Source organism: Typopeltis vanoorti, chromosome 20, assembly GCF_054136105.1.
Source record: "Typopeltis vanoorti isolate ZY-2024b chromosome 20, IOZ_Tvanoo_1.0, whole genome shotgun sequence".
Taxonomy (NCBI): Eukaryota; Metazoa; Arthropoda; class Arachnida; order Uropygi; family Thelyphonidae; genus Typopeltis; species Typopeltis vanoorti.
The window spans coordinates 90,956,963-90,984,285 of NC_143568.1; the positions used below are offsets into that span (position 1 = coordinate 90,956,963).

At 35.2% G+C, this 27,323-nt stretch overlaps 1 protein-coding gene across 1 annotated transcript in view; it reads right to left on the reverse strand.

Moving 5' to 3' along the window:
• LOC150095641 (mediator of RNA polymerase II transcription subunit 19-like) overlaps positions 1–27,323 on the reverse strand; it is a 91,006-nt gene that overhangs the window by 22,686 nt on the left and 40,997 nt on the right. The window contains exons 3-4 of the mRNA XM_090410283.1: positions 21,259–21,358; positions 4,063–4,171 (exon numbers count right to left, since the gene is read on the reverse strand). Of these exons, the coding sequence (XP_090266409.1) occupies positions 4,063–4,171; positions 21,259–21,358 (209 nt within the window). The remainder of the gene's footprint in view (positions 1–4,062; positions 4,172–21,258; positions 21,359–27,323) is intronic.

The following is a 27,323-nucleotide window of genomic DNA, read 5'->3' on the forward strand; positions in this document are numbered from 1 at the left end:
TGTATGGGATTTTTAGACCATCATTATTGTTTAGATTAGGGTGGTTGATAATGATCTCCCAGGCTTCCTTAAATTTGCGTTCATACCAAGTTTTGGTGTGATGCAGACAACTAGTGCTTTTCCAGTCAATTCTATGTAAGGTGTTCAAGGGCATGATCAGAAAGGCCAGCTTCACCATAATTATTATATCTGATGTGTCGTTTATGTTATTTTTGTCCGATCGGAATTGTGCGTCCTGTTTCTCCTATGTATGGTATGTTGCAGGTGTAGTAAATACGGTATACTCCAGGGTGGGCCAGTGGAGGGAGTGGGTCTTTGGATGAGTTGAGTAAGCTTTTTAATTTTGCAGGAGGTTTAAAGGTGGCTTTGAGGTTGTATTTTTTTTTTTTTTTTTTTAGTACTCTGTTTATTTTGTCTGATGTCCCTTTAATGTAGGGAATGGTTATAGTTTTATTATAGTCTGGTTTGTCTTTGTTTTTTATTGAGGTCTTGCAGAGAATTTTGTTAATAGTGTTATGGCTGTATCCATTTTTTTTGAAACGTATTGCTGATCACTTTAAATTCGTCTTTCAATGCTTGTTCCCCGGAGCAGATCTTCAGAGCCCTGTTTTCGAGGGTATTGAAGACACCTAAAAAACAGGGCTCTGAAGATCTTCTCCAGTGAACAGGCACTGAAAGACAAATTTAAAGTGATCAGCAATACTTTTCAAAAAAATGGATACAGCCAAAACACTATTAACAAAATTCTCTACAAGACCTCAACAAAAAACAAAGACAAACCAGACTACAATAAAACTATAACCATTCCCTATATTAAAGGGACATCAGACAAAATAAACAGAGTATTACAAAAAAAAAAAAAAAATACAACCTCAAAGCTACCTTTAAACCTCCTGCAAAATTAAAAAGCTTACTCAACTCATCCAAAGACCCACTCCCTCTGCTGGCCCACCTTGGAGTATACCGTATTTACTACACCTGCAACATACCACACATAGGAGAAACAGGACGCACAATTCTGAACAGACAAAAATAACATAAACGACACATCACATATAATAATTATGGTGAAGCTGGCCTTTCTAATCATGCCCTGAACACCTTACATAGAATTGACTGGAAAAGCACTAGTTGTCTACATCACACCAAAACATGGTATGAACGCAAATTTAAGGAAGCCCGCGAGATCATTATCAACCACCCTAATCTAAACAATAATGATGGTCTAAAAATCCCATACATACGGAAAGCATATATTTGTCCCACGAATCCTTCCTCTCTAAGAACAACTATAAATAGGACTAGAAAATCCAGGATTCTAAATCTAAAATAACAACGTTAATACTAAAAAAATAGGACATCACTGTTAAAGAAAAATTCTGTAAGAAAGAATGTTTATTCATGTTATAATTTATGAATATTTTTTCAAATCAAAAATAACAATTTTAATAATAGAAATAGGGCATCACTGTCACTGGAAGGAAAATTATCTGTAAGCAAGAATGTTTATTCATGTAATCATAAATTAAATCTAGCTTGATGAAATTTTTTTTTTTTTTTCACTAGAGGTCATGCCAGTGAGTAGCATGTGATCAAATCATTGTTTCTCTAGCTTTCAGTTTGAAATGTAATGCAGCTTATCTTGTATATTTATGTATGCTCCAGATGATGATCTTGATATGAAGATCGAAACGTTGGGATAATAAAAAGAGTTATTCTAACATGGTTGTAGAATCCATAATTTCGAAAATGAATGCTGATCACCGTGTAACACTAAAAGAAATGATTATGATATGGAAAAGCTACTTGCATTCATGGACAGAGGACCTGAACCAAAAGTGCATATCCCTTAGCACTAGGACCATAACATCTAATGCACTAAGTCTCATTAAACATGTTGAAGGAGAAAGCGGGGCCCAATTATGAATACAAATTTAATGCTTCTTCCAGTTGGTTCATAAGATTCAAGCAGCATTTTGCGCTGTATAATGTGAAAATGTATGGTGAATCTGCAAGTGTGCATGAGAAAGCTGCCAAGGAGTTTGTGAAGAAATTGGATAAAATTATTACGAAGGAAAATTATTTGCCACAACCAATATTTAATATGGATGAAACTTCCTTGTTTTCGAAAAAATGCCCGAGTGGACATTCATCTATAAAAAGTTAAAATCTATGCCTGGTTTCAAAGCTCTTAAAGATCGTATTATGATTCTGTTAGGGGTAAACCGAAATCATTTGTGATATGGCACAGTGAGAATCCACAAGCCTTCAAAAACATTAGAAAGCATACTCTTCCAGTTCATTATCAGAGCAATAAGAAGTCATGGATGACTCAAAAATTGTTTGAGGATCAACTGTTATGTGATTAAAATGGAAAACTATTGTGTGAAAGAAAATGCAGAATTTAAAATTTTATTAATCCTAGATAATGCTCCAGGTCATCCACCTTACATCAGCGATCTTCACCCCAAGATCAAGGTCATGTTTCTCCCTTCAAACATTACTTCATTTATTCAACCAATGGATCAAGGAGTTCTTGCAGTGTTTAAGGCTTATTATCTGCAGAGAACTTTTTCACAAGACATTTCTGCCACTAAAGGAAATGATCACTCTCATGCAATTCTGGAAAGCATTCAATATTTATCATGCTATTAAAAATATTGCTGTGGCTTGGGATGAAGTGACCTGTCAACGTATGAGTGGCATATGGAAAAAGGCATTAAAAAGTTATGTACATGATTTTAGAAGTTTTGAAAAAAAAAAAATAAATAAAGACCTTTGTAAATTGAGTGAAGAAATAGTGGGCCTAGCAGACAATCTGAATCTCGAAGTGAATTATGATGACATAGTTCAACTCATAGAAAGTGCCCCCGAATAATGGACCAACGAACAATTGGTCGAACTGGAGGAATGTGTTGCAGAAGAGGAAGAACAAGAAAAGGAAGAGGGAAAAGAGAAACAAGAAGAGATAGTTAAACAATTCACAGTGAAAGGTTCTCAAAAATATTCTCAAAATGGCTGAAAGATGGACTCCAATGTCAAATGCTACTTATTTAGTAGAAAGGAAAGTACATGATGCATTTGTTTGCTATAAACAAATTTATGATGAAAAGAAGAACAGGAATAAGCAAAGCACATTGGACATTTTTCATCAAAAACACAAAGGCTACACCACAGCCTGGTCCTTCACATAGGTAGGTAATGAAGTTGTAATTCTGGAGAAAGATTTGGGTGTTTATTCTACTGTATTATAGTGGCAGTAACACACAGTACAGTTTTGTAAGGTTTAAATGACAGTACACTTATTACCATTAAGTTCCTAACCCCTATAACTCTGTTGATTTAATGTATTGACTTACATCTGACTGACTTACATCCTGCCAGATGAAATGGAACCCTGACGTAGGTCAAGGGATTAATGTTTCTATTATACAGTCATCTCTCATAAGGGGATCTTACAGTACAGACATAGGTGAGATTTTACAACTTGTGGCTAGTAGAGGTAAAACATAGGGTCTGAAAGTAAGGCAGGGTGGGGTGTCATTATGAAACGTGAAGTCCAGGTTCTCATGGCATATGGTGATGTGTGGAAGGGACTATGATTAGATGTGAGTGAATCTTTAGTAGTTTGTTTACAGAGCAATATAACAGGTAAATCTAAATCATACCTTCCTTGATGAATCCCTGGAAGAGCATTCAAAATAATAATATATTCAAGGATATAAAAAAGGATATAAAGAGGAAGACCCTAACTGCAATGGAAAGACAACATGAAAGATTGGACGGGCAAGAATCTTACAGAAGCAAGAGATAGAGAGGCATGGAAGCGGACTGTTCATCAGCTGCAACCTTCTTAAAGAGGAAGCCACAGGATTAGATTAGATTCAAGGATAGATAAAAATTCTTGAAACTCTTAAATGATTAATTTATTTGGTTAAGATCACAGACAAACTATTTGCTGCAAAAATGAAATAATATTTAAAAATAAACTTTTGACAAATTAAAAAAAACACACAAAATTCACTATAATGTCTTGAATACAAGTTGCCCAGTAAATAATACCTTGCTGGGAATCTTGAGAAGGTGTATCTCCAGCTTTATGCCTATGTTTTTTGTGCTTGTGCTTTTTTTTTTGTGGCTGTTGGCTCATCAGGCGATACTGTTCTGGTATCTAAAAAAAAAGTTCTAAATTACATATGCAGTTTCGAACAAATTATAAACATGTCTGGAAAGGAACAAAGTGATATGGAAACTAATTTTACTCTAAAGAACTGATGATCACTACTGTTTTGTAATAATAACATCAACTGAATTTAAATTTAGTGAATATGATTTGACCTGGAATATTCTGTATCCAAAGCTAGTTAGTTACCCGCAGTTTAGCTTCTCTAAATGACTGCAGAATAACCAATTCAAAACCAGTTCTAAAATGAAAGGAAAACAAATGTTTCAGCATAATCTCAGACTAAATATTTGGTGAGAAATCACACAAAACTCGGTTATTCCTGTGAAATAGTTAAGAATTACAAATTTACTTTAGAGGCTTACTATTTAGAATGAAGAATTATATGCATTATTACATATGTATAGTATAAACATTATCACATATGCATAGTACATTAATTAACATTACTGACACAATTACTCATAACTTATTTTAACGATATCACAACATCAAATGAACTAAATTATAAAAAAGATGTTTATTAATATATTTCGCTGGATTTCAAACCAGCATCTTCAGAGCACAAAACAACATGTTACAGTTTACATGTGACAATGAGTAAGTGAAACAATTCAAACTGAAACAGACAAAAGATTTTAAGGTCCTACTGGCACCCTCTAATGTAGTAAAAAAAAAATAAGTATTACAGCTGTGTAGGAGTTGATCTTAAGATAACAGTCTCACAAATTTTTGGCAATTTAATGTAATCATACTTGTTCTGGTTAGGAGAATGCTTCACAGCCATGGTTGTTTCTAAAAATAATCATTCTGATCTGTGATGACTTCTATATAGCACATTGGTTTTCTTCCATCTAATCCTGTGTGAAGGAGCATCCAAAGTGCTGCCAGTCCAGACTTGCCATAATAATAGTAGAACATAAAAAATACAGTGAATGTATTTTTTATGTTCTCCAAGGCATATGTTAACAGATCTTCCTGTCTGTCCATAACAGGTCATCACAGGGAACTTCACAGACTTCAGGATATGCTAAGAGATGATGATGATGATGATGATGAGATTGTTTAATGTGTCAAGAAAAGGCAGACAATTATTAGATTCTTTTTCTAGTGTGAAGTGAATTTCAGAGAGTTGGCTGTTCAGATAGGTAACAAAAGAATCCGAAGTGTCATGTGCATGGGACCAAATGGCAAACACATCATCAAAAGCATAACCACACTATGGCTTTTATGTAGCTGTGGTAAGCATTTTGTTTTCGAAGTGTTCCATGTAAAAGTTAGCTAAAGGGGGTGGGGGCCCTTGCAGTACTATTAATCTGTTTGTATATTTTTCATGTAAAGTAACCTGCATACATAGTAAATTTGAATAATTCGAAGATATCAGGGGGGAAATTAGACTATTAAATCTAGTATCGGTTAGTGATACAATAGTAAATAAACAAGTGACATTGAAACTAACCATTATGTCTCAATTTTAAAGACATTTTGGATTCTTTTGTTATCTACCTAAATAGCCAACACCCCAAAATTCACTTCATAGTAGAAAAAAGAATATAACTGTTTGCCTTTTCTTGATACATTAGTCACCTGCCTTTTAGAAGATTCACAATCTTTTTCCATTTCCAGTTGGGATGGTTTTCCAACCCAACAGCATGGTATTCTAAAAACACTTAACACAGAGTGAGGGCTATTTGTTCTAATGATGTAGCTCCTTATATAGAACTTAAATATCTTTGCTTTGCTATACTATCCTGACCGATGGCTACAGGTCCTACAAAACAGATAAAATACTATATGGCCCTCTTGCTTTCCCCCCTACTCAAACACACAAGAACAAAACACCACTATTCCTATTCCCTATGTCCAAGGTACATTTGAAAAGATAAGCCAAAGTACTAACAAAATATAACCTTTGCACCACATTCAAATCACATATTAAATTAGCAAACTCTGATCTGTTCTCTCTTAAGGATAAACTCCATCCCCTAGCATATCCCGGAGTCTAAGAAGTTCCCTGTTACTGTGACTACTATGGACAGACAGGAAGATTTGTTAACATCTGCCTTGGAGAACATAAGAAATACATTTGCTGTCATTATTATGGCATGTCTGGAATGGCAAACCATGCTTTGGAACCCCCTTCACACAGAATTAGATAGAAGAAAATCAGTGTGTTATATATAGAAGTTGTTATAGGTCAGAAAGATTGTTTTTAGAGTTTTGAGAGCCATGGCTATGAAGCCTTTCCTTTAGTGTTACACAGTGATCAGCATTCATTTCAGACAAATTATGGAGACTACAACAGTGTTAGAAATAATTAATTTCCTGACATTTCGACCTTCATATTAACACACACAGAAAATTTCAAACAGTATGAAGAGACAATGATTTGATCAACTGCTATTCTACTGGTCTGACCTCTAGTGGGAAAAAAAAAAAAACTACATCACTACATTATGTTATTAATAGAATATAGCTTTGATGTAGTTTTTTTTTTTCCCACTACAGGTCAGCCAATAGAACAATTTGATCCAATCATTGTCTCTTTGGCATACTGCATGAAATGTAATATAGCTTGTCTCTGTATATCTGTGTGTGTGTGTGTGTGTGTATTCCAGATGATGACTTTAATATGAAGGTTGAAATGTCGGGAAATGAAAGTAATTATTTCTAATACTGTTGTAGTCCCCATAATTTATCTGAAATGGTTATGAAGCATTCTCTTAACCTGAACAAGTATGGTTGCATTAAATTGCCAAAATTTGGAATGCTGTCATCTTAAGATCAACTGCTACACAGTTGTAATGTTTTTTTTACTACATTAGAGGGTCCAAATTAAAACTTTAGACTTTTATCCATCACTTGTTTGACTTGTTTCACTGACTCGTTGTTGCATGTAAACTGTAACATGTTGTTTTGTGCTCTGAAGATGCTATTCAGGATTAATAAAACATTTTTTTTTTATAATTTAATTTGTTTGGTGTTGTAATACCGTTAAAATAAGTTATGAATACCATTCCACACCAAAGCTTGTCTATTAGATTAACATCATATGAAGTCAGCATTCTTTCACAGCCACTGTCTATGATGGCTTAGGTGTAGTACATACATACAAACCTAATAATATTAAGAGGAAAAATATTAAGATATTAAAATATAATATTAAGAGGGAAAATACTAAATTCACTAATAAGGGGAGAGAGTTAATTTACTAATAAAACTGAGACGTAAAAAACAATTTAACATGTTCATGTCAGGGCGATCGTCACTCCCATTGTCACCCTAATTATCGAGCAGGGTGAGAGAAAGCAGTGTGTCCCATGGAAATTTTGCACTTGCACCAATTGTGATGGTTCTTTGTAACCAAATCTGCATATGAGAGAGGTGTTCATGTTAGGATGTACTAGAAAACATCCTAAAGTTTTAGGATGCACTAGAAAATAATAATTTAGTTGGTATATTTTAATTACTAAAACGTATGTGTGTGTGTGTATGTGTATATATATATATATATATATATATATATATATATATATATATATATATGAACCATCATTAATAAGCCATGTGAGGATGGGAAATATATTATTATCACGTGCCACCTTCAAGGAGTCTAAGGACTCATCATGGGAGAGCACGTCACTCCACTATAACTCGCATTCTCCCTTACATAATCCTTCAATTACACGACACTACTACCATCAACACACAGTGCCATCTACTACTGCCCACCACAACTAGTATACTTTGTCTGTAAATTATGTGTGTTCTCATGTATGCGGGATGAAAAACCTGAGTTTTCAGGATTAAAAAACCCAGCTACCTTCGTATGAGATCAGCTAACTAAACTTTCAATTGAAAAAGCCCATACAAAGACTCCTTTCATTAAAACAAGAACTGAACTCAATTCTTTTCCAATTGAAGGTCACAATGCACACCATCAGTCTTCCAATTGTGCTACAGAGGCTGGAGGTGGATGGAGCATTCAATACTGGCAAAAGAATTATTAATAATTAACAGTTGTGATATATGTATATACTATAAGTTGGTGGATGAATCAAATAGCATGTGATATTCTATGAATTCTAGACATGCATATGTGCATTTATGATGGCATAATTACAAAAAAACAAAATTTATGAGGTGGAGGAAGGAGATTTGCAGAATATAAATAACTAACAAATAATAAGCAACCAGAGAGCCAGTGTAGCTCAGTGAAAGTGGCGTTTACACTCCATGGTACTTGACTGCCTGAAGGGACACCTAGGTTCAAATCTAGTCACTGACTAGAGGAACATTTTCTAAGCCTTTCTTTGACCAGTTCCTGAATTAGTCGATCACTGGCATGGGCAAGTGGGTTTTTTTCTCTTGGAAACTCGTGTTTTTCATCCCATAAACTCAAGAAAATCAACTGTAGAACCCACACTATCTTGGACAATAAATATATGGTGTTAGGATTACGACCCACTTTTCCTTTAGTGGAAAAAAAAAAAAAAATTAGGACCCACAATAATGGTAGCACTTGTCAGCTGCCTCTGTTCACCAGATGCTAGATATTGTTAGTGATAGTCTTGGGCCAGCTATCTCTAATCTGCCTCCAACAGAGATTGAACTGCTCCCTCAGTCTCATTTATTTCTCTGTTTTATTTATTTTTCACTTGGTTTTCTAAGAATTTTATTTTGCTTACTGACGATACACTTTTCATGCAGTAATATGATATCTTAAAAATTCAATCACCATCAGAATTATACATCCTTTTGCGAATCCTACATTCATTACCCCTTTCTTTTTTTTTATCTGTGTCTGTGTGTCTCTTATGTCTTTTCAATAATAGATATCTCACATATGCTAGTATTTTGTTGTACATCAACCACTTCTTATACATAGTAGTATTAATTTTTATTCAGGAATAGATAAATTTTTACTACATCTGTTGTTTCTAAAGACTTGAATAAAAATGTTAGAATATGAGGAAAAACATTCCAACCTCTAGTCCAGAAGCAAGAAAAACAAGTAGTTTTAATGTATCACTAAAGACAGTGCAATGACACTTTGCAGTTTATAATTTGAAAACAACTATTGTAATTAGAAACAACTGGAATGACACCTCATAATAAGAAAAACACTCCCATCAAACAGACTATGCTAGTAAAACAGATTTATTGTAGCACTAAACATCATAGCTAATTAAATACAGTTCCAGGTGGAAAATATGTATAACAACTGTTTGATGCAGTCACTAAGTACAGAAAGCACACAATTTATGTAAAGCAAAAAAAAAGATGCATATGAAGATATATATACAGTTGACCCTTAAACAACGTGGGTGTTAGGGATGCCAACCTTCCGCGTAGTTGAAAATCCAAATATAACTTTTAGCTTCCGAAAAACTTAACTACTAATAGCCCATTGTTGACTGGAAGCCTTACCGATAACATAAACGGTCAACATATTTTGTATGTTATATGTATTATATAGTGTATTCTTACAATAAAGTAAGCTAGAGAAAGTAAAATGTTATTAAGCAAATCATAAGGAAAAGAAAATACATTTACAGTACTGTACTGTATTTATCAATACCATAAGTTTATGTTGTCTGTATACAAGGTGAATTGTCTGTCTGTTAGTATCTACATCAATATTTCAATATTGTCTTATATGATACAAACACAGTACATGTTATATGTATTACTAACACTAGATCAAAAATTAAAAGATCATGTGAAAAAGAAATTCATATTTATTTATAGGTATAATAATTCATGCACTGATAGTGCATGAATTATTATACCTAGCAGTATGATTGTTTTTGGTAGCCTAACCTATACTAATGAATGAATTGTTATAAAATTTTTATTTTATGCTAATTATTTAATTAATTTTAACTAATTAATAAGTTAATTTTATGCAGTTATGATTTAATACTGCACCTTTACTTTTGTTTACATTTCTCTCGACTGCAAATGGTGACATGTATGGTCTGTAAGTGTTTGTGTGCATAAGTTTTGATAAATTTTTAACTTTTTATAACAGATTTGGAGTCACAGGGGTAGCCGCCTTATCCTCATATTATGGATGGGAAGTCCAAGGATACTTGGAAGGATATGGGTGCTTAAGTGCCTGTTAAAGCTACTGATGCATAATGGATAATAGATTTGTGTACATTTTATGATAATAAATGATTAAATAGACTAGTATCTACATATAATTTATGCGTTCATGACATACCTAACTCTTCCTTAATTTTTTTGATATTGGTAAACTACACAGTTTGTCTGCGAGTTTTTTCAAACTATCACAAATCTCCAAAAAATGTTCCAATATATTTATTGAAAAAAATCTGCGTATAAGTGGATCTGCGAGTTCAAACCCATGTTTCACTTCAAAAATTCTAATTTTCAAATAAAACAATGAAAAAGTTGCAACTAACAAGCTGTATGGTCTTGTGGAGGCAGCATACATATGTTAAAGCTAGTTCCTGCTGGCAGTTTAAACATGTGCAGACAATGCTCAGAGCAAATTCACAAATAAGAAGGGTATTGCTTATATGAAGCCATTTCATCTGGGATTAAAATTTCCCAGAGCCATTATACAAGGCTCTGGGAAATTTTAGGCACATTGGCTTGAAATTGTGTAGGAATTCTTAATAAGGTCCATCATACACAAACTCTTGAACTAAGGGTTGTTGTATACTAAAATCAGTGTTTGTTATTACATTGCATGAAAATTGTTTACAATGAAGACAAGTGACAGTAGCAAGTTTAATCAAGTTATTTAGAGAAATGCCAGCTGCATTTTTAATACTCACATTTAATTTTTTCTGTATTTCTTTATTCCAATGATACTATTACTTACTGCTAAGTTAATTTTACAATTGGTCACATCTAATTACAAAGATGGAAGGGACAAAGGTGATGAACAGCTGCACTAATCAATAAATTAAAGAATTAAAGATACCAAGAAATTATATACTTGGCTTAATCCTTTATCCAAGCGTAAACAAACAAAGTTAGTGCATGAAGTATTTTCAGGAAAGCAAGGATATGTGCTTTGCATTATGGGATACTAAGGAAAGTGATGTGAAGTCATTAGTTTCTATATATGATCTGCCCCAGCCCTGAAAATACTTTATCCAAGTGTCAGCAAACAAAGTTTGCTGACATTTGGATAAAGGATTAAACCAAGTATATAATTTCTTGGTATCTTTAATTTATAGTATAACCAAGTGGAAAGACTTCCAACAGCTGTGCTAATCCCTGCACCTAAGATTCAGCTATCTCTTCCCTCTCTTTACAGAAGGAGACCAATTATAAAGTTGACTGACTGCTGAAGTTTTGGAGTTTATTTTTTATTTTTATTTTTTATTTTAATTTCGCACATATTTAGTTCACTATGAACTAAATATGTGCACATTAAGTGGAATTAATTTAGGTAAGTGACAATAATAAAGTAAATCTCTTCACCCTCCCCTCTCCTCTATGCAGTGCGAGTTATACCCTTCAAAAGCAAGCCTAACATACTTAAGAGACCCAGACCCACCTCTATTTTGAAGGTACAGCAGTTAAAATGGTGGTAGTGCAGGCCACCTGCCAGATAGTATATGGGCCCGAACCAATCAGTAATGAGTTGGGAGGCTTCCTGGTCAACTGGCACCTGATCCCATTACCACATACTCTGCACAGGTCATGCCTGGCAGAGTATGTGATACTGTCACACCTTGGCACTGTCAAGGCCATGGAATAGCAAGGAGACTAGTTACTCTATCTATGGGTGCCATGTTTACAAGTCTATAAGTCTATCTCTAACCACTGCACATCCCCACTATTTCATTTCATCTAATAATAAACCAAAAATGAAAAATTAAACAGATAAACAATGACGGCAACACTGCGAACATAATAAATCTCCCTCAACAGCCAGTTCATCGAACAATTCAATTCAAACCGAATATTCCAAACGTACCAAGATCCCTACCCAAAAAAAAAAAAAAAAAAAAAAAAAAAAATCGTTTCCACATCCACTTCACAAACATCTGCAGCATAAATTCCAATATAAATGACGTTCATCATCGTTTAAAGTCATACAAACCAGACCTCCTTTTCTTAACAGAAACCCAAATTAAAGCTACATCCACCACAGATTACCTTCAGTATCCAAATTATACTCTTCATGATTCATTTTGCAACAAAGGTGGCATCTATGCCTTTGTATGTTTACACTTTGTCAAATCTCTGGGATATCCAGAAAATCCCCTGCTTTTGACCTCCTCTGGCTGAGGGTTCGATTGCCCCACTCAGTATCATTCATCTGCTGCATTTAGCAGTTTCCAAACTCTGAAAACTACAAAGACCACTTCACCTTCCTCTCCATGAAACTTGACCATCTACAATTCAGCTACCTAAACAGCAAAGTCATCTTCCTAATTAACCTGAATGTTCACAACCCCAACCAGCTTCCCTCCTCCAACACTATAGATCAATCCAGACGTGACGCGGACGTTTCTGCTATAAGCAACAATCTAATGCAAATTCTGCAGCTACCTACCCAAATTCCAGATAATCCCCTCCACTCTCTCAATACCCTTGATCCTTTTATAACTAGTTCTCCTTCCAGTCACACTGTAAAAGTTACCTCTCCTCTTAGCAACTCAGCATTACAAAGTGGGATGATCTCTGGAACTACTACTCTTGCTTCTGCTCTTCTAACCCAAATTTCTGCACTAAGTGAATCAAAAAATCATCCTCAGTGGCATGAAGGCATTCATCCCTCATTCCACATAATGTTCCAAGCCCTAGTTTAACAAAAGATGTATGAAAGAAGTAGAAGAAAAAACTCCTTAAAAAAAAAAAAACCTTACCGCATGTGGTTTGCATCATGAAACTCAGCTTCATACTCAGTCTATGTGGAAGCAGGCAATAAATGCAATTCAACTAGCAGCAATTCAAATCCAACTTTATAAAAGCCACTAGTAAAAAACTTGTTTTTTTATCAAAACAGTAGCCATGCCTTCTGGTCCCCTCACAAAAGCCATTGGACACAACTTTTGCTCACCTGTGCTCCTACCTCATTCTCTCTCAACTAAAGAAAAAGTTTGACCTCCTAGCATCAAGCTTTTCCTCTGACTCTTGCATACATGACGAAACCAAATCACCTCCTCCCATATCAGCAACTGAATACCATATGCCACTTGTGGCCTTTCAGCAGAAAGACATAAGAAGAATATTAAACAACCTGAAGATTCATAAGAAAGATTCTGGTAATTGCACCACGTTTATTAAGCTAAATGACAATAAAACACAAACCAGACAAATTTCGTAAGTCGTTTGACTTACATCTTCAAGGGTCAAAGGTAACTAAAAGTTTAAACACAAGAAATGAGAAATTACTCAAAATAATTCATTATATCAGTTGTGGCCATCTAACTGTTATTAAAATTGAATATCCGAATGTAGATTCGGTGCAATGCTAAGTTAGAACAATGCTGAATGCTGCAACGTTCTGTTGTTCACGTTCACATTGTCCAAGGTCTGACTTGGGAATATTTTTTATCAATGCTTTTTAACTCTTGCATACATGACGAAACCAAATCACCTCCTCCCATATCAGCAACTGAATACCATATGCCACTTGTGGCCTTTCAGCAGAAAGACATAAGAAGAATATTAAACAACCTGAAGATTCATAAGAAAGATTCTGGTAATTGCACCACGTTTATTAAGCTAAATGACAATAAAACACAAACCCGACAAATTTCGTAAGTCGTTTGACTTACATCTTCAAGGGTCAAAGGTAACTAAAAGTTTAAACACAAGAAATGAGAAATTACTCAAAATAATTCATTATATCAGTTGTGGCCATCTAACTGTTATTAAAATTGAATATCCGAATGTAGATTCGGTGCAATGCTAAGTTAGAACAATGCTGAATGCTGCAACGTTCTGTTGTTCACGTTCACATTGTCCAAGGTCTGACTTGGGAATATTTTTTATCAATGCTGAACAAACTTGGTGTAGAATTAGGCCCTGGTTTTTGTTATACTGCGTTGGAAGTCTAAGCATGTTTGCAGCTTCCTTAAATTTCCTTATGTAACAATTTTTTTCAATGTAAGACATGTTTGTTTTTTGCCGGAATACATTATGGCCGTAGAAGTTGTATGGTATGCTTGGCCTGATTTGTGTTCTCTTCTTTTTTGTACGTCTTTTTGGTGTTCGTTCATGCGAATTTCCCCTCATCTTCCCATCTGGCCTACATAGCAGATGCCACAGGAACAATGAATTTTATATACACCTGGCTTTTTTAAAGGATGATGTGGAGGTTTTGGGGGATATAGAAATTTTGAAATTTTTTCCAGCGGTAGAAAAGCCACTTTGATATTATGTTTGTTTAGTAATTTGGCCATTTTGTCTGTAACATTCTTGATGTATGGAAGCATGTTCTTGAAATCTTGCTTTTGTGAGATGCTTGTAGGAAGTGTGTTGAGGATTCTTTTTATTGTCTTAGCTTCATAACCATTTTTTTTTTTTTTTGAGGATCTGTGTTAAATAATGAAATTCTTCATTTCTCTGTTTTTCTGTGCTGGAAATATTATAAGCTCTATCCCTCAAGGTTTTAATTAAACCTATTTTTTGCAAGGGATGGCGGTGTGAGGCCGCATTAAGAAATCATCCTGTGTTGGTGGGTTTTCTATAGATGGAGAAGGTTAATTTATTATCTTTTTTCATTCATTTCTATTAGGATATCAAGAAAGGGAAGTTTTTTATGTTCTTCTAGCCAAATTTTCGGTTTTTTATGATAATTGTTTAAAGCATTCTTTTCAAAATGTTCCATATATAGGTTTGCTAAAGTCGAGGAGCAGGGGGAGCCCATAGCCAGTCCTTCTTGTTCCCAAAATTTATTTTGATACATGAAAAAAGTATTTTTTATGCAGTGTTTATAAAGTTCTACAACGTCCAGAGGAAAGAGGTCCTCAAGGAGATTCACTGTTTCATCTCTAGGAACATTTGTAAACAGGATGATTGCATCCAAAACTGCTAACATGTCTGATGGTCCTATGCATATATCCTTTACCTTCTCAATAAAATGTGCACTGTTTTTAATAAAAGATGTTGTTTTTCCTACATGTGGTAAAATCATGTTGGCGAGATGTTTTGCCAGATTCGAGGTCGGAGAGTCTCTTCCATCCACTATTAGTCTTAAAGGAATACCTATCTTGTGTATTTTTGGAACACCATATATTCTTGGAACTAATGGGTGTTTTTGACTGAAGAGTTCTTTTTAGTTCTTCAGTCCAATTGGGTATCTTTTTTATTAGATCATTGGTTTTATTGTGAGCTCACCAGGTGGGATCTCTGTCTAAAGGTGTACAGGTATTAGTATCTTCAAGAAGAGTTTTCATTTTTTTGTTATAATCCTCTGAGTTCAAAACTACAGTTGCATTCCCTTTATCCGTCTTAATTATAATCTAAAATTAAACTAAAATCAGACAAAAATATTGTCTGATTTTAGTTCTTTGAGGGCTGTGTATTCCGTGTAAGATAGGTTTCTTGGTGGTAATTTGCTTCGTAATAGCAATGCTGCTCTGTATACAGATGAGCTCTGATGTATCACCAGGCAAATTTCATATTCCTTTCTCTATTTGAGCTATGATGTCAATTTTTGGTAAGTAGCGTGGCGTTAAAGCGAAGTTGAAACCTTACAGAAGTAGATTTTTTTCGGTTCTTGATAGGACTCTTGAAGAAAGGTTAATTACTACTTTGGAGTAATCTAAATGTTTTCTTTTCCGTGAAGTAGTACGTTAAATTTTTTAATTAATTATGTTTCTTTTGATCAGAAATCGCTGCAGCTTTGTTGTATGTGATATTGTCAATGTTGTTCCATAGGTTGGGCAGAAGCAATGTGGCTAATTTATTGTGTCGAATAAATGTATTTTGGCTTATCTGTGCTAGTTCTGATCTAGTGGTGTAATTCTTTCTCTCAAAATCGCTAGTTCCTTTCTTCGGTAAATTCTGTTAGCTTTGGTTGTATGGAATGCACGCTTGATTTGGATGAAATGGTACAATTTCATTGTCTCTACATCAGATTAAGAATATTAGATGGTTGACGAAATTCAGATGTTTAATGCGCAATTTTTCTAGTTGCGGATAAAGGGAATGCAACGGTAGTTTTGAATTCAGAGGATTATAACAAAAAAATTAAAACTCTTCTTGAAGATACTAATACCTATACACCTTTAGACAGAGATCCTACCTGGCGAGCTCACAATAAAACCAATGATCTAATAAAAAAAGATACCCAATTGACTGAAGAACTAAAAAGAACTCTACAGTCAAAACACCCATTAGTTCTAAGAATATACGGTGTTCCAAAAATACATAAGATAGGTATTCCTTTAAGACCAATAGTGGATGGAAGAGACTCTCCAACCTCAAATCTGGCAAAACATCTCACCAACAGATTTTACCACACGTAGGAAAAATAACATCTTTCATTAAGAACAGTGCACATTTTATTGAGAAGGTAAAGGATATATGCATAGAACCATCAGACATCTTAGCAAGTTTGGATGTAATCAACCTGTTTACAAATGTTCCTAGAGATGGTAAATTTCCTTGAGGACTTCTTTCCTCCGGACGTCGTAAAACTTTATAAACACTGCATAAAAAATACTTTTTTCATGTATCAAAATAAATTTTGGGAACAAAAAGAAGGACTGGCTATGGGCTCTTCCCTCACCTCTCCCTGGCTTTAGCAAACCTATATATGGAACATTTTGAAAAGAATGCTTTAAACAATTATCATAAAAAACCGAAAATTTGGCTACGCTATGTAGACGATATTTTCATCAATATGGCCAGGAAAAACAGAGGAACTAACTGCTTACAAAGATTACCCGAATAATATACACAACAACATAAAATTTACTCTGGAACAAGAAGAACATAAAAAACTTCCCTTTCTTGATATCCTAATAGAAGTGAAAAATGGTTATGAATCTAAGACATTAAAAGAATCCTCAACACACCTCCTACAAGCATCTCACAAAAGCAAGATTTCAAGAACGCAATCACGCTTCCATACATCAAGAATGTTACAGACGAAATGGCCAAATTACTAAACAAACATAACATCAAAGTGGCTTTTCTACCACTGGAAAAAATTTCAAGATTTCTACATCCCCCAAAACCTCCACATCATTCTTTAAAAAAGCCAGGTGTATATAAAATTCATTGTTCCTGTGGCATCTGCTATGTAGGCCAGATGGGAAGATCAGGGGGAAATTCGCATGAACGAACACCAAAAAGAAGAGAAATTACTCAAAAGGAAATTAGAAATTACTCAAAATAATTCATTATATACAGTTGTGGCAGTCTATCTGTTATTAAATTGAATATCAATTATTGAATAATCGAATGTAGATAAAAAAGAAGAGAACACAAATCAGGATTAGCATACAATACAACTTCCACCAGCCATAATGCACTCTGGCAAAAAACAAACATGTCTTACATTGAAAAAAATTGTTACATAAGGAAATTTAAGGAAGCTGCAAACATGCTTAGACTTCCAACGCAGTGTAACAAAAACCAGGACCTAATTCGACACCAAGTTTGGTCAGCATTGATAAAAAATATACCCAAGTCAGACCTCGGACAATGTGAACATGGACAACAGAACGTGTCAGCATCCAGCATTGTTAAACTTAGCATTGTACTGAATCTCCATTCGGATATTCAATTTAATAACAAGTTAGACGGCCACAACTGTATATAATGAATTATTTTGAGTAATTTCTCATTTCTTGTGTTTAAACTTTTAGTTACCTTTGACCCTTGAAGATGTAAGTCAAACGACTTACGAAATTTGTCGGGTTTGTTTTTTATTGTCATTTAGCTTAATAAACATGTGGTCCAATTACCAGAATCTTTCTTAAGAACTGCTAAACCACAGAAACCTTCGCATTCAACCTGAAGATTACAAAAGTCATCTAGTCCCGATGACGTCCTCCTACTGTGCTCAAATGTTGTGCTTCAGAGCTTACACCTGTCCTCTATTGTCTCTTCAATCTACTCAGCTGGCACCTATTCCAACACATTCCAAAACAGGGAGACAAAAGATTACCAACCAACTACCGAACTAACTGTCATCATCTCAATCCTCTCGAAAATAATCAATGGTCAACTTCACCACCTAGAATCTCATCAATTAATCAGCGACCACCAGTATGGATTCCACAATCCAGATCCACAGCTGATATCTTAGTCTGCATCACTGGATACGTACCATGGAAGGTTAGGAGAAATGTGTGCTTTTGCCCTTGATATTTCTAAGGCTTTCGATCACATTTGCATTGAGGAATGTTTTGCAACCTGCCCCCTTCCGTCTACTTGCCACCCTCTATAACTGGATAGTCAGTTTTTCTCTCTGGTTGCTCACTGCATGTCATGATGGACAGCAACCTCTCTTCATGCTTTGCCAACAATGCAGGAATACCTCAGGCCTCAGTTCTCTCACTTACCCTCTTTCTCTTACACATAAAGGATCTACTCTCAATCACTACAAACCTTACCTTGTTGATGACAGCACTCTCCCATTCATCTTACTTCTTTGACAAACCATGTAGTTTCATAACATCCATTATGTCAAGATCATCTGCAACCAGTGCCTTAAACACTGATCTCCATACCATCTCCTTCAGTGGGGCAAGGATTAACCTAGTCACCTTCAATACTGCAAAAATGCAGTCTTGCCTTTTCTCTTGCAAGAGGGATCTAAGCTCATCTTTTCTCATCCTCAGTAATAAACACCTCACCAGACAGGATGAACTTTCTCTCTCTCTCTCCTTAGACTGACATTTACCACAAAACTCTGCATGAATGCATCACATCAAAAGCATCCTCAGTTTCTATGAAACTAGGCATTCTTTTCCACTCAAGAAGCTATTTTACACCTGCCCAGCTAGTAACCCTATATCCCAAATCCAACCATCTTTGTGTGTACAGTACTGATGCTATTCAGAGAAGAGCAATTCAGATCATAGATGACCCTTTCCTCACAGGCTAACTTCAACTTTTACCTCACAGATGCAATGCTTTAGCTCTGTGTCTCTTCTATAAATACTTCCATGGTCGCTGCTCCAATGAATTGTCAAACATCATTCCTCCACTTGTTGTTAGGCCTGTTAAAACAAGAGCAGCTGCTGTCCAATATCCCTTTACGGTACAACTGCAAACTCATTGAACCTGCTTCCCCTCTTCCTCATTTATTCCATCTACCTCTGTCATCTGGAACAGCCTTCCTCATGATGTGTTTCCTAACAATATCAACCTCCAGCCCTTTAAGACGAATGTAAATAGGTTTCTACTTTCTAAACAGTCATCCACACCTCACACACACAGTACTGATGCACTATAGATTCTTGTACCTCTTGTGTGTGGGGGGGGGGGATAAAAAAAATTATATTAAGTTAATGTAACATTCTGAAATTTAAATGTTAATTCTGGATTTTCATTTTGGTAATTTCATACTCTTCTAGTTTCTTCTTTCTTATATGGCTCCCATTATTATTTGAATTTGTACTTTTTTGTGTTGTGTGCTTTACGTATGTGCCATGCCAATCCTCTGATTTCTGTTGTTAATTCCCAATTTCCTGGGAACTGGGAGGGGTGGTAGTTTCCCCCCCCCCCCTCCTTAAATTTACTATAGGGAACCATGTGCTCTATATTGCTCTGGTTCACAGGGGTTTGCTTTAGCCAGCATTTACTAAAATCGATCCTACACGTGCATTCTTGAAAGGAGGATATCAGCAAGATGAACAGAGCAAAAGCAGCTTTATTCACAGGTGATATACAGTATATACCATATATATATATATATATATATATATATATATATATATATATATATATATATATATATATATATATATATATATATATATATATATATATATATATATACTATATATACACAGATACCTGTCTACAGGTATCTGTATATCAACAGAAATCAGAGGCATCTATTGCAGAATTACTACAGCTGCCTTTATGCCAGTTTCACTATTCTATCTAAATGAAATACACAATTAAGCACTCAGAGAAATTCAAATTTTAAACTCAAATTAAAACAGTCAAGACTGTAGGTCCAAACATAGCAGCATTTTGGTCTATAGTCTATTCATGATGACAAGACAGTGAATATACACAAAAGAAATCATGAATATTGCCTCTGATCTCTCTCTCACTCTCTAGCTATTGCAGAATTACTGACAGCCTGACTATTGGAGAGAAGAAAAGCAAGCCAGATTCACATAACAGTAATTATGACACTAGAGCCTACAAAATTACATAAATTATACCAAATATCTGATTATTTGTAAATGTTGCATATGAATAATACTCTGGTTTTTTTTAAAATATTTTTGCGATTTTTAAATTTTTAGCATACAGCAGATGCTCGCTATAGTGAACCCCAAAGAGACCAGAGACACTGTTTTGTTATACTGCAAGGTTCACTATACCGAATTTAGGGAAAAACTAATGATCCCCCCCCCCCTTCTTTGAACCATGACAAATAAAACAAAATATTATTTTTATTTGTCATGGTTTTTTTTTTTTTTTTATAATGAACCAAAATATTTGGTTCATTATAAAAATTACAAGTAAGCAGCATTAATTTAAGCAGTGCTTGCAAATTTGCTTGCACAGTTACCCATGAAAAGTAAGTTTTGCCAGGTGGTGAGTAGTTGCAGACTGGACTAAATAGAATATTTTTTATTTAATAAAAAAAATTTATCCAATGTTAATTCTGGATTTTTATTTTTACAATTTCATACTCCTCTAGTTTGCTACAGTAAATATCCTTTAGAAAAGCACTGTGTAAGCTTGGTATGTCTTTTTAGGAGTTATAATGAGATACTACATAAAAATCTAAAATTTTAATTGGCTGTATTTATATTTATGTTTTAGAATAAATAAGATACAGAATATAAGTGAACACTTTTTAAGAGTAAAAAAGAGTTAGGATCAATTTTGGTAGAATTTAGTCCACAAATAAGGAAAAACTACACTGTACTTACAGGTCCTGGATGCAATCGAAAGCCTGATAATTGTGCACCAGTTAAAGGTATCAATTCCTTGCCTCCAATAGGTGGTTTTTCTATTAATGATCTAAGAGAACTAAATAGAAAAATATTACTTATATGAAAACACCATCTGTTAATATATTAAAGGCAGTTTTATCTTGCTAGTATATTAGTTCAATTACTGTTGTTGTTGTTTTTTAAGAACAATTTTAATGAGCTCTGAGGGAACCTGCCTGTTTAATTACCTTCACTGTTCTAAACCAGGGGTTGGCAACCTTTTCAAACTCGCAGGTCACATTAAACTTATTTTTAAGGATCGGGCCGCAAGCATTTAATCAAAAGAAAATAATGAGTTAAAAAATACTTAAGTTATCAATTTTCATTATATCAATCTTAAGAAACACAGAAATATTTAAAGTACGAGATATGAATCAAGCATGAAAATAAAACTCAATGAAAAATTATCACTTAAAATCAAAGTAATATAGTTTATGCATCAAATATGTGTGTGATTTTCCCTGCTTAATGTGACTTTTGTGATTATTTTCCCTTAGCCAAATTATCTAGATCCACTTTATAACCTGAGGTGCAAATTCGAATCGAAGCATACAAATACTCATCAGTCAGTCGAGAATAAATTTGTTTTTTCTAAAACTCATGGCAGAAAATACTCATTTGCAAATGTATGTGCTTCCATATGTGAGTATATCTTCTTTGTGAAACTGATTAATTCATCATACAGGCCACATGCTGTCTAAGTATGGTCAACCTTTTATGGGCCGCCAAAAATGCACGTTTGGGCCACATGCAGCCCACAGGTCGCTGACCCCTGTTCTAAACCATTGCAACTTTCTTAATTATATAAGTATTTTTAAAGGTTTCAGTCTGCTGTAGAATCAAATCTGAGAATATAGTAAAATGCACAGAGCAAAAATAATACTGGAGCTCTTATACAGTAGATAGGTTATTGGCAGTGCTTGATTAACAACTTTCATGTTCATAGCTTTATAAGCAGTTAAAATAAAATACAGAATAAGCTTCTAATATATAAAGTATAACTTCCTCTTCTAGAAGTTAAATTTATTTATTTTTTATTACTTTTAGTTTATGACCTTATTGTACCTCATATACTTATGTAAAGGAGAGCTTGGAATGATAAAAATAGTCTTAACCACCTTACCGGCCATTATGGATCAAATATGCATTCTCATACGCTTTGTATCCATCCTATATTTCAATGTAATATCAATGGTATTACAATTTTAATCTGCACTTCACATCCATGGTAACTTGGACATATAAGTCCTGGCCGGTAGCATGGTTAATTTACAATTATGAATCTTTATACAACTGTTTCTCTATGTTAGTATTTCATTACTTTCTGTTTGGTAACCACGTATAATTGCCACTTGCAATGTGCCTGATAAGAAATTGATCATCATCATCAAATACCTGACGTGTGCCCTGAAGGGGTGTTCAGGCTACTATGACAGTGCTACATGATCAAGTTTATATTATTATTAATCTCCTATCAACAATTTTCCTCAAAATTAGTTTATTACTTCTCAGCACTCCAATATTGACACATCTAACATTCATGCTTCTAAGGCACTAGTGACTGAACTAATCCATCTAGACCTTGGTCTTCCTCTAGGTATCTTTCCTGCCATCTTGGCATCGAACACAGGCTTTGCAAACCTTTTCTCACCCATTCTATTTAGTGGCCATACCACATCAGATTAGTTCTGATTACACATTCTTGAATGCAAACAATGTCAAGTGCCTTTCTAATATCTTTATTTTGAATATGATTCTGCATTGATGCCATCATTTCGCTCCCCTAATTTTTCTTAGAACTCTCGTATCTGTTCCCTCTAGTCTTTGATCAAGTGTTTTATTCCTAACTCAACTCTCAGATTCATATTTTAAAACTGGTTTGAACACTGTCTTGTATACTGTTAGTTTGGTGTTTCAGTTAATTTCTCTCTTATTCCATATAAATTTATTCAGCTGGCTACCCACCGTACCAGTTTTGCTTATTATGTTGTCTATTTCCAGATTTAACTTGCTATGCCTAAATAGCTGAAATATTTTACTTGTTCTATAGGATCTCCATTCAGAATGCAGTTGATGTCTTCAATGTTTCTGCTTATTTTCATAGTTTTGGTCTTTTAATTGCTGATTTTCATTTTCATGCCAAATTTGTTACAGCTGTTATTCAATTTAGTTGCAGAATCCTAGAGACTTGCATTAGATTATTATTATTATTACTGTATGGGCACCTCCATGGAGTACAAACTATCCACACAATCTATCATACTTCTCCTTGCACCCATTAACAGATAAGCACTCACAACTAACTCTGGCAAACCATTCCACTCATTCACAACTCTCCAAGCAAAAAATGTAGTCATCACAGCCCTACTAACCACACCTTTATTCAACTACTAGATGATCTTATTCTAGACTCTCCAGCCAAGTGCTGAAACATTTCCCTCTGAATTAATCCTATAAAACCCTTCAGGCAACTTAAATGTTTCTATCATATCCCTTCATTTTCTCCTATGAACCAACTTCTACAATTCACCCCCCCCCCCCAATCTATCGTCAGAGGGAACTCCACAGACCACTTACCAACTTGATTACATGATACTGAATCTTCTCCACCACTTCCTCATCCCCAAGAAACCTAGGAGACAAGACAGTAATCCAGATATAGACATATCAAGGCCTTATAAAGAGGAATAACAACTTCCTTATCTCTACTTGTTAATGTGTTCTTCAATAGCCAAGTAATTGTATGAGCTACCTTAGCAATATGTCCTCTAAATTTTAACTGTGTTAAAACTTAAAAGTCAGTATAGACAAAGCTCTTTGGTTGGAAAGACCTGAGTTCGATTCCCGTCAGTGATGTGAGGAACTTCATCTGGTCTCTTTTGCTGAAAGGCGAGTTAGCCAGTCTCATACAGAGGTAGGGGGTTTTTTCACCCAGAAACCTGGGTTTTTGGTCACCCAGAACAGGCAAACCGGCCCTGTGAATGCACATGGATTACAGTCATGAATACGTCCCAGCCATATGCCAGTCCCAAGCCTGGATAAAATTGGAGTGGGGAGCAATGGTGAACAACCCTATAAAAATCTCACCAGAAACACTTTATGGGCAAAAGCCTACAATGTTACCTAGGGTCAGAAACGAATGAAAGGGGAAAAAAACCACACCCACCCCTAAATCTCTAGTTTCATCTTTTTCCAGGAGTACAATGCCATCAATGTGATACACAGCTTGTAATCTATTTATCCAAAAATGCATAACTTTTCATTTCTCCACATTAAACTGACACTCATCTTTTGTTCATAATGACAGCTTAATTAAATAACCCTGCAAGCTCTCCACATTGCCTTGATTAACTATTACTCTACCTAATTTCACATCAAATGCAAACAACTGAATATTTCCTTTTAAATTATTTCCTACATCATTTAAGTACAAATTAAACAGCAATTGCCCTAGCATTGAACCTTCCAGTACACCACTAGTCACCTGTTTCTGCCTCGATTCTGTCGCTCCATATATCACTTTTTGATATCTGTCCAGCAGCTACCTTCTTATCTGCTTAACCAGTGTCATATCCAACCCCATTTCTTCTAATTTGCATAACAAAGTTCCATGTGGTATTCTACCAAATGCCTTTGCAAAATGTAGCAGAATCATCGTGTAGCCATTTCCTTTATCCAACTCTGCTGTTATTCTATTATAACAAGACAGTAAATTACTAAGGTATGACCAACCCTTCACAAAACCAATTTGACCCTCATACAGTATCATATTTTTATCCACCCATTCTTGAATTTTTGTTCCGATCAATTTTTCCAGTACTTTTACCACCACACCCGAGATACTGATTGGTCTGTAATTTGCTACTGCAGTTATTTTGCCTCTTTGGAACTCGCCCAGATCTGAGACTCAAATTAAAGAGCCTAGTCAGAGGCATTGTCAGTTCCTTGCACACTCTCACAAAATTTGAGCTGATATCCCATCTAATCCTACAGCTGTATTTACATGGAGATTCTGCAATATCTTCAAGAACCTCCAATTCTTCCACCTCTGTTCCCGCATCATCTATCATATAGTAACCTCACTAGGGTGACATACTTTTGCAAAACTGTCACTATTTTATCTGCTTCTGTCTCCTCATGACCATCATCACTCATTAAGATTAATCTTCCACAGCATTCTTCCTCTTACTTGTCACATAATGAAAGAACCCTGGGATTTCATTTGGCCTGTTCAGCAAGATTCTTCTCATAATCTGATTTTGCCTTCCTTGCCATGCTAGACACCATTCTTACCTGAGCCCTGTACTGTTCATGAATTTGCTGGGTCACCTTTCTCTTTATATACCCTCCACAGCATTTTCTTCTTCTGCAGCTTGTGCTTAATGATATCATTCATAATTCTAACTCCTATATGATTAACTCTCCTTAACTTAGGTACACAATTTAATATTGCTTCCTCTAGATGACCCTTAACTATCTCCTATGTGCTACTAACATCCTTACCCTGCAGTGTTTTATGCCATGGCACAGATTTAAGCTTCTTCCTAAGCTTGTCATTATCACCTGCCTTGTAGTTCCACATATACCCCTTCTTTACAGAATATTCTTCATGTTTTACAATCTCCCAAGTCAAGACCACATGGCCACTTTTGCCAATCAGAGGCAACGTGACCACTTTGGTTATGGATAGCTCTTCTGATCCTATGATCAGGTCCAATACTCTCCCTTCCCTAGTCCACCACATCACATGCTGCCTCATATAGACTGGAAGTATTCCTTCCAGTCTATATCTCCAAAGTTGAAATCCTTCCCATAATAATCACTTGACCTGTACTCATTGTACTAATTTGACAATGCATGTCTTCCAGATCATCTGTGGAACTTCCTGGCCTACAACTACAATCAACTGTATATTTTGTCTTAATCTCACACCAGACTGCTTCAAATGAACAGCCACTTTCCTGCCTATCTCTCATTCTTTTTGGCTGCAATTTATCCATTATCATCAGCAGTATTCACCCCCCCCCCAATCCTATATCTTCTCTATCTTCCCTGAAAATACTAAAGCCTTCACATTCTATCCATTTAACTACTTCATTTGCTGTTAGCCAAGTCTCACTAATGCCTATACTTTTGGTGAGGTTGCACTAACCAATGCCAAAAACTCCTCCCTCTTGTTCCTGATACTTCTGGCATTAGTATATAAAATCTGCACACATCCCTTTAGCCCACCCCTACACACACACACAACCTTTACTCTCTGAATTGACTACGCTATTCAATATTTTTGGTTAAGAGACTAACTGCACTTGGTCATTCTCACACTAACTTGCCTCATGGGTTCCTTCAAACAAACTCACTTGGTTCCCTCCTAACTGCATAAGTTTTCCTTAATTTATGCTTCTGCATGCTTGGTGAACAAAGCCTCTCTCTCTAGACACCTAATACCAAAACCATTTAGATGCAGTCCATCAGCATTGTACAAACCCTTCTTTCCATCAAACACTGACCACAGATCCACAAATCCTACATCATCCCTTCTGCACAACCTAGGTATAGCCTCATTAGCTAGCAATGCCCTCCTCCTCAGTTTGCTTCTATCATAGCATGGTAGGAGACTTACAGTCTCCTACCATGCTATGATAGAAGACAATGATCTTCACTTTCTCACTCTTCAGTTCTGCCTCTTCTAACAACTCCTTTATATCCTCCTTCATGCCTCTCAAATCATATGTGCCAACCAAGACAATCATTTCCTTCGACTTACCTTTTTTGCATCCAGACGGCATGACTAATATCGTGAATTTTTGCAGAAGGAAAACATGATTTTGTCACTCTTTCATTAAGTACCCTCCTGATCACCGAGTCTCTGTATATAAATTTCTCCTTAACTTGTTTTTCTTGTTTGTTGGCTCGATCTTTATTATTACTTCGGACAACTTGCTTCCTTCTCTTTTCAGCCCTGCTAATCTATTGCTGCTTCTGCAATTTTGCACTTTGTC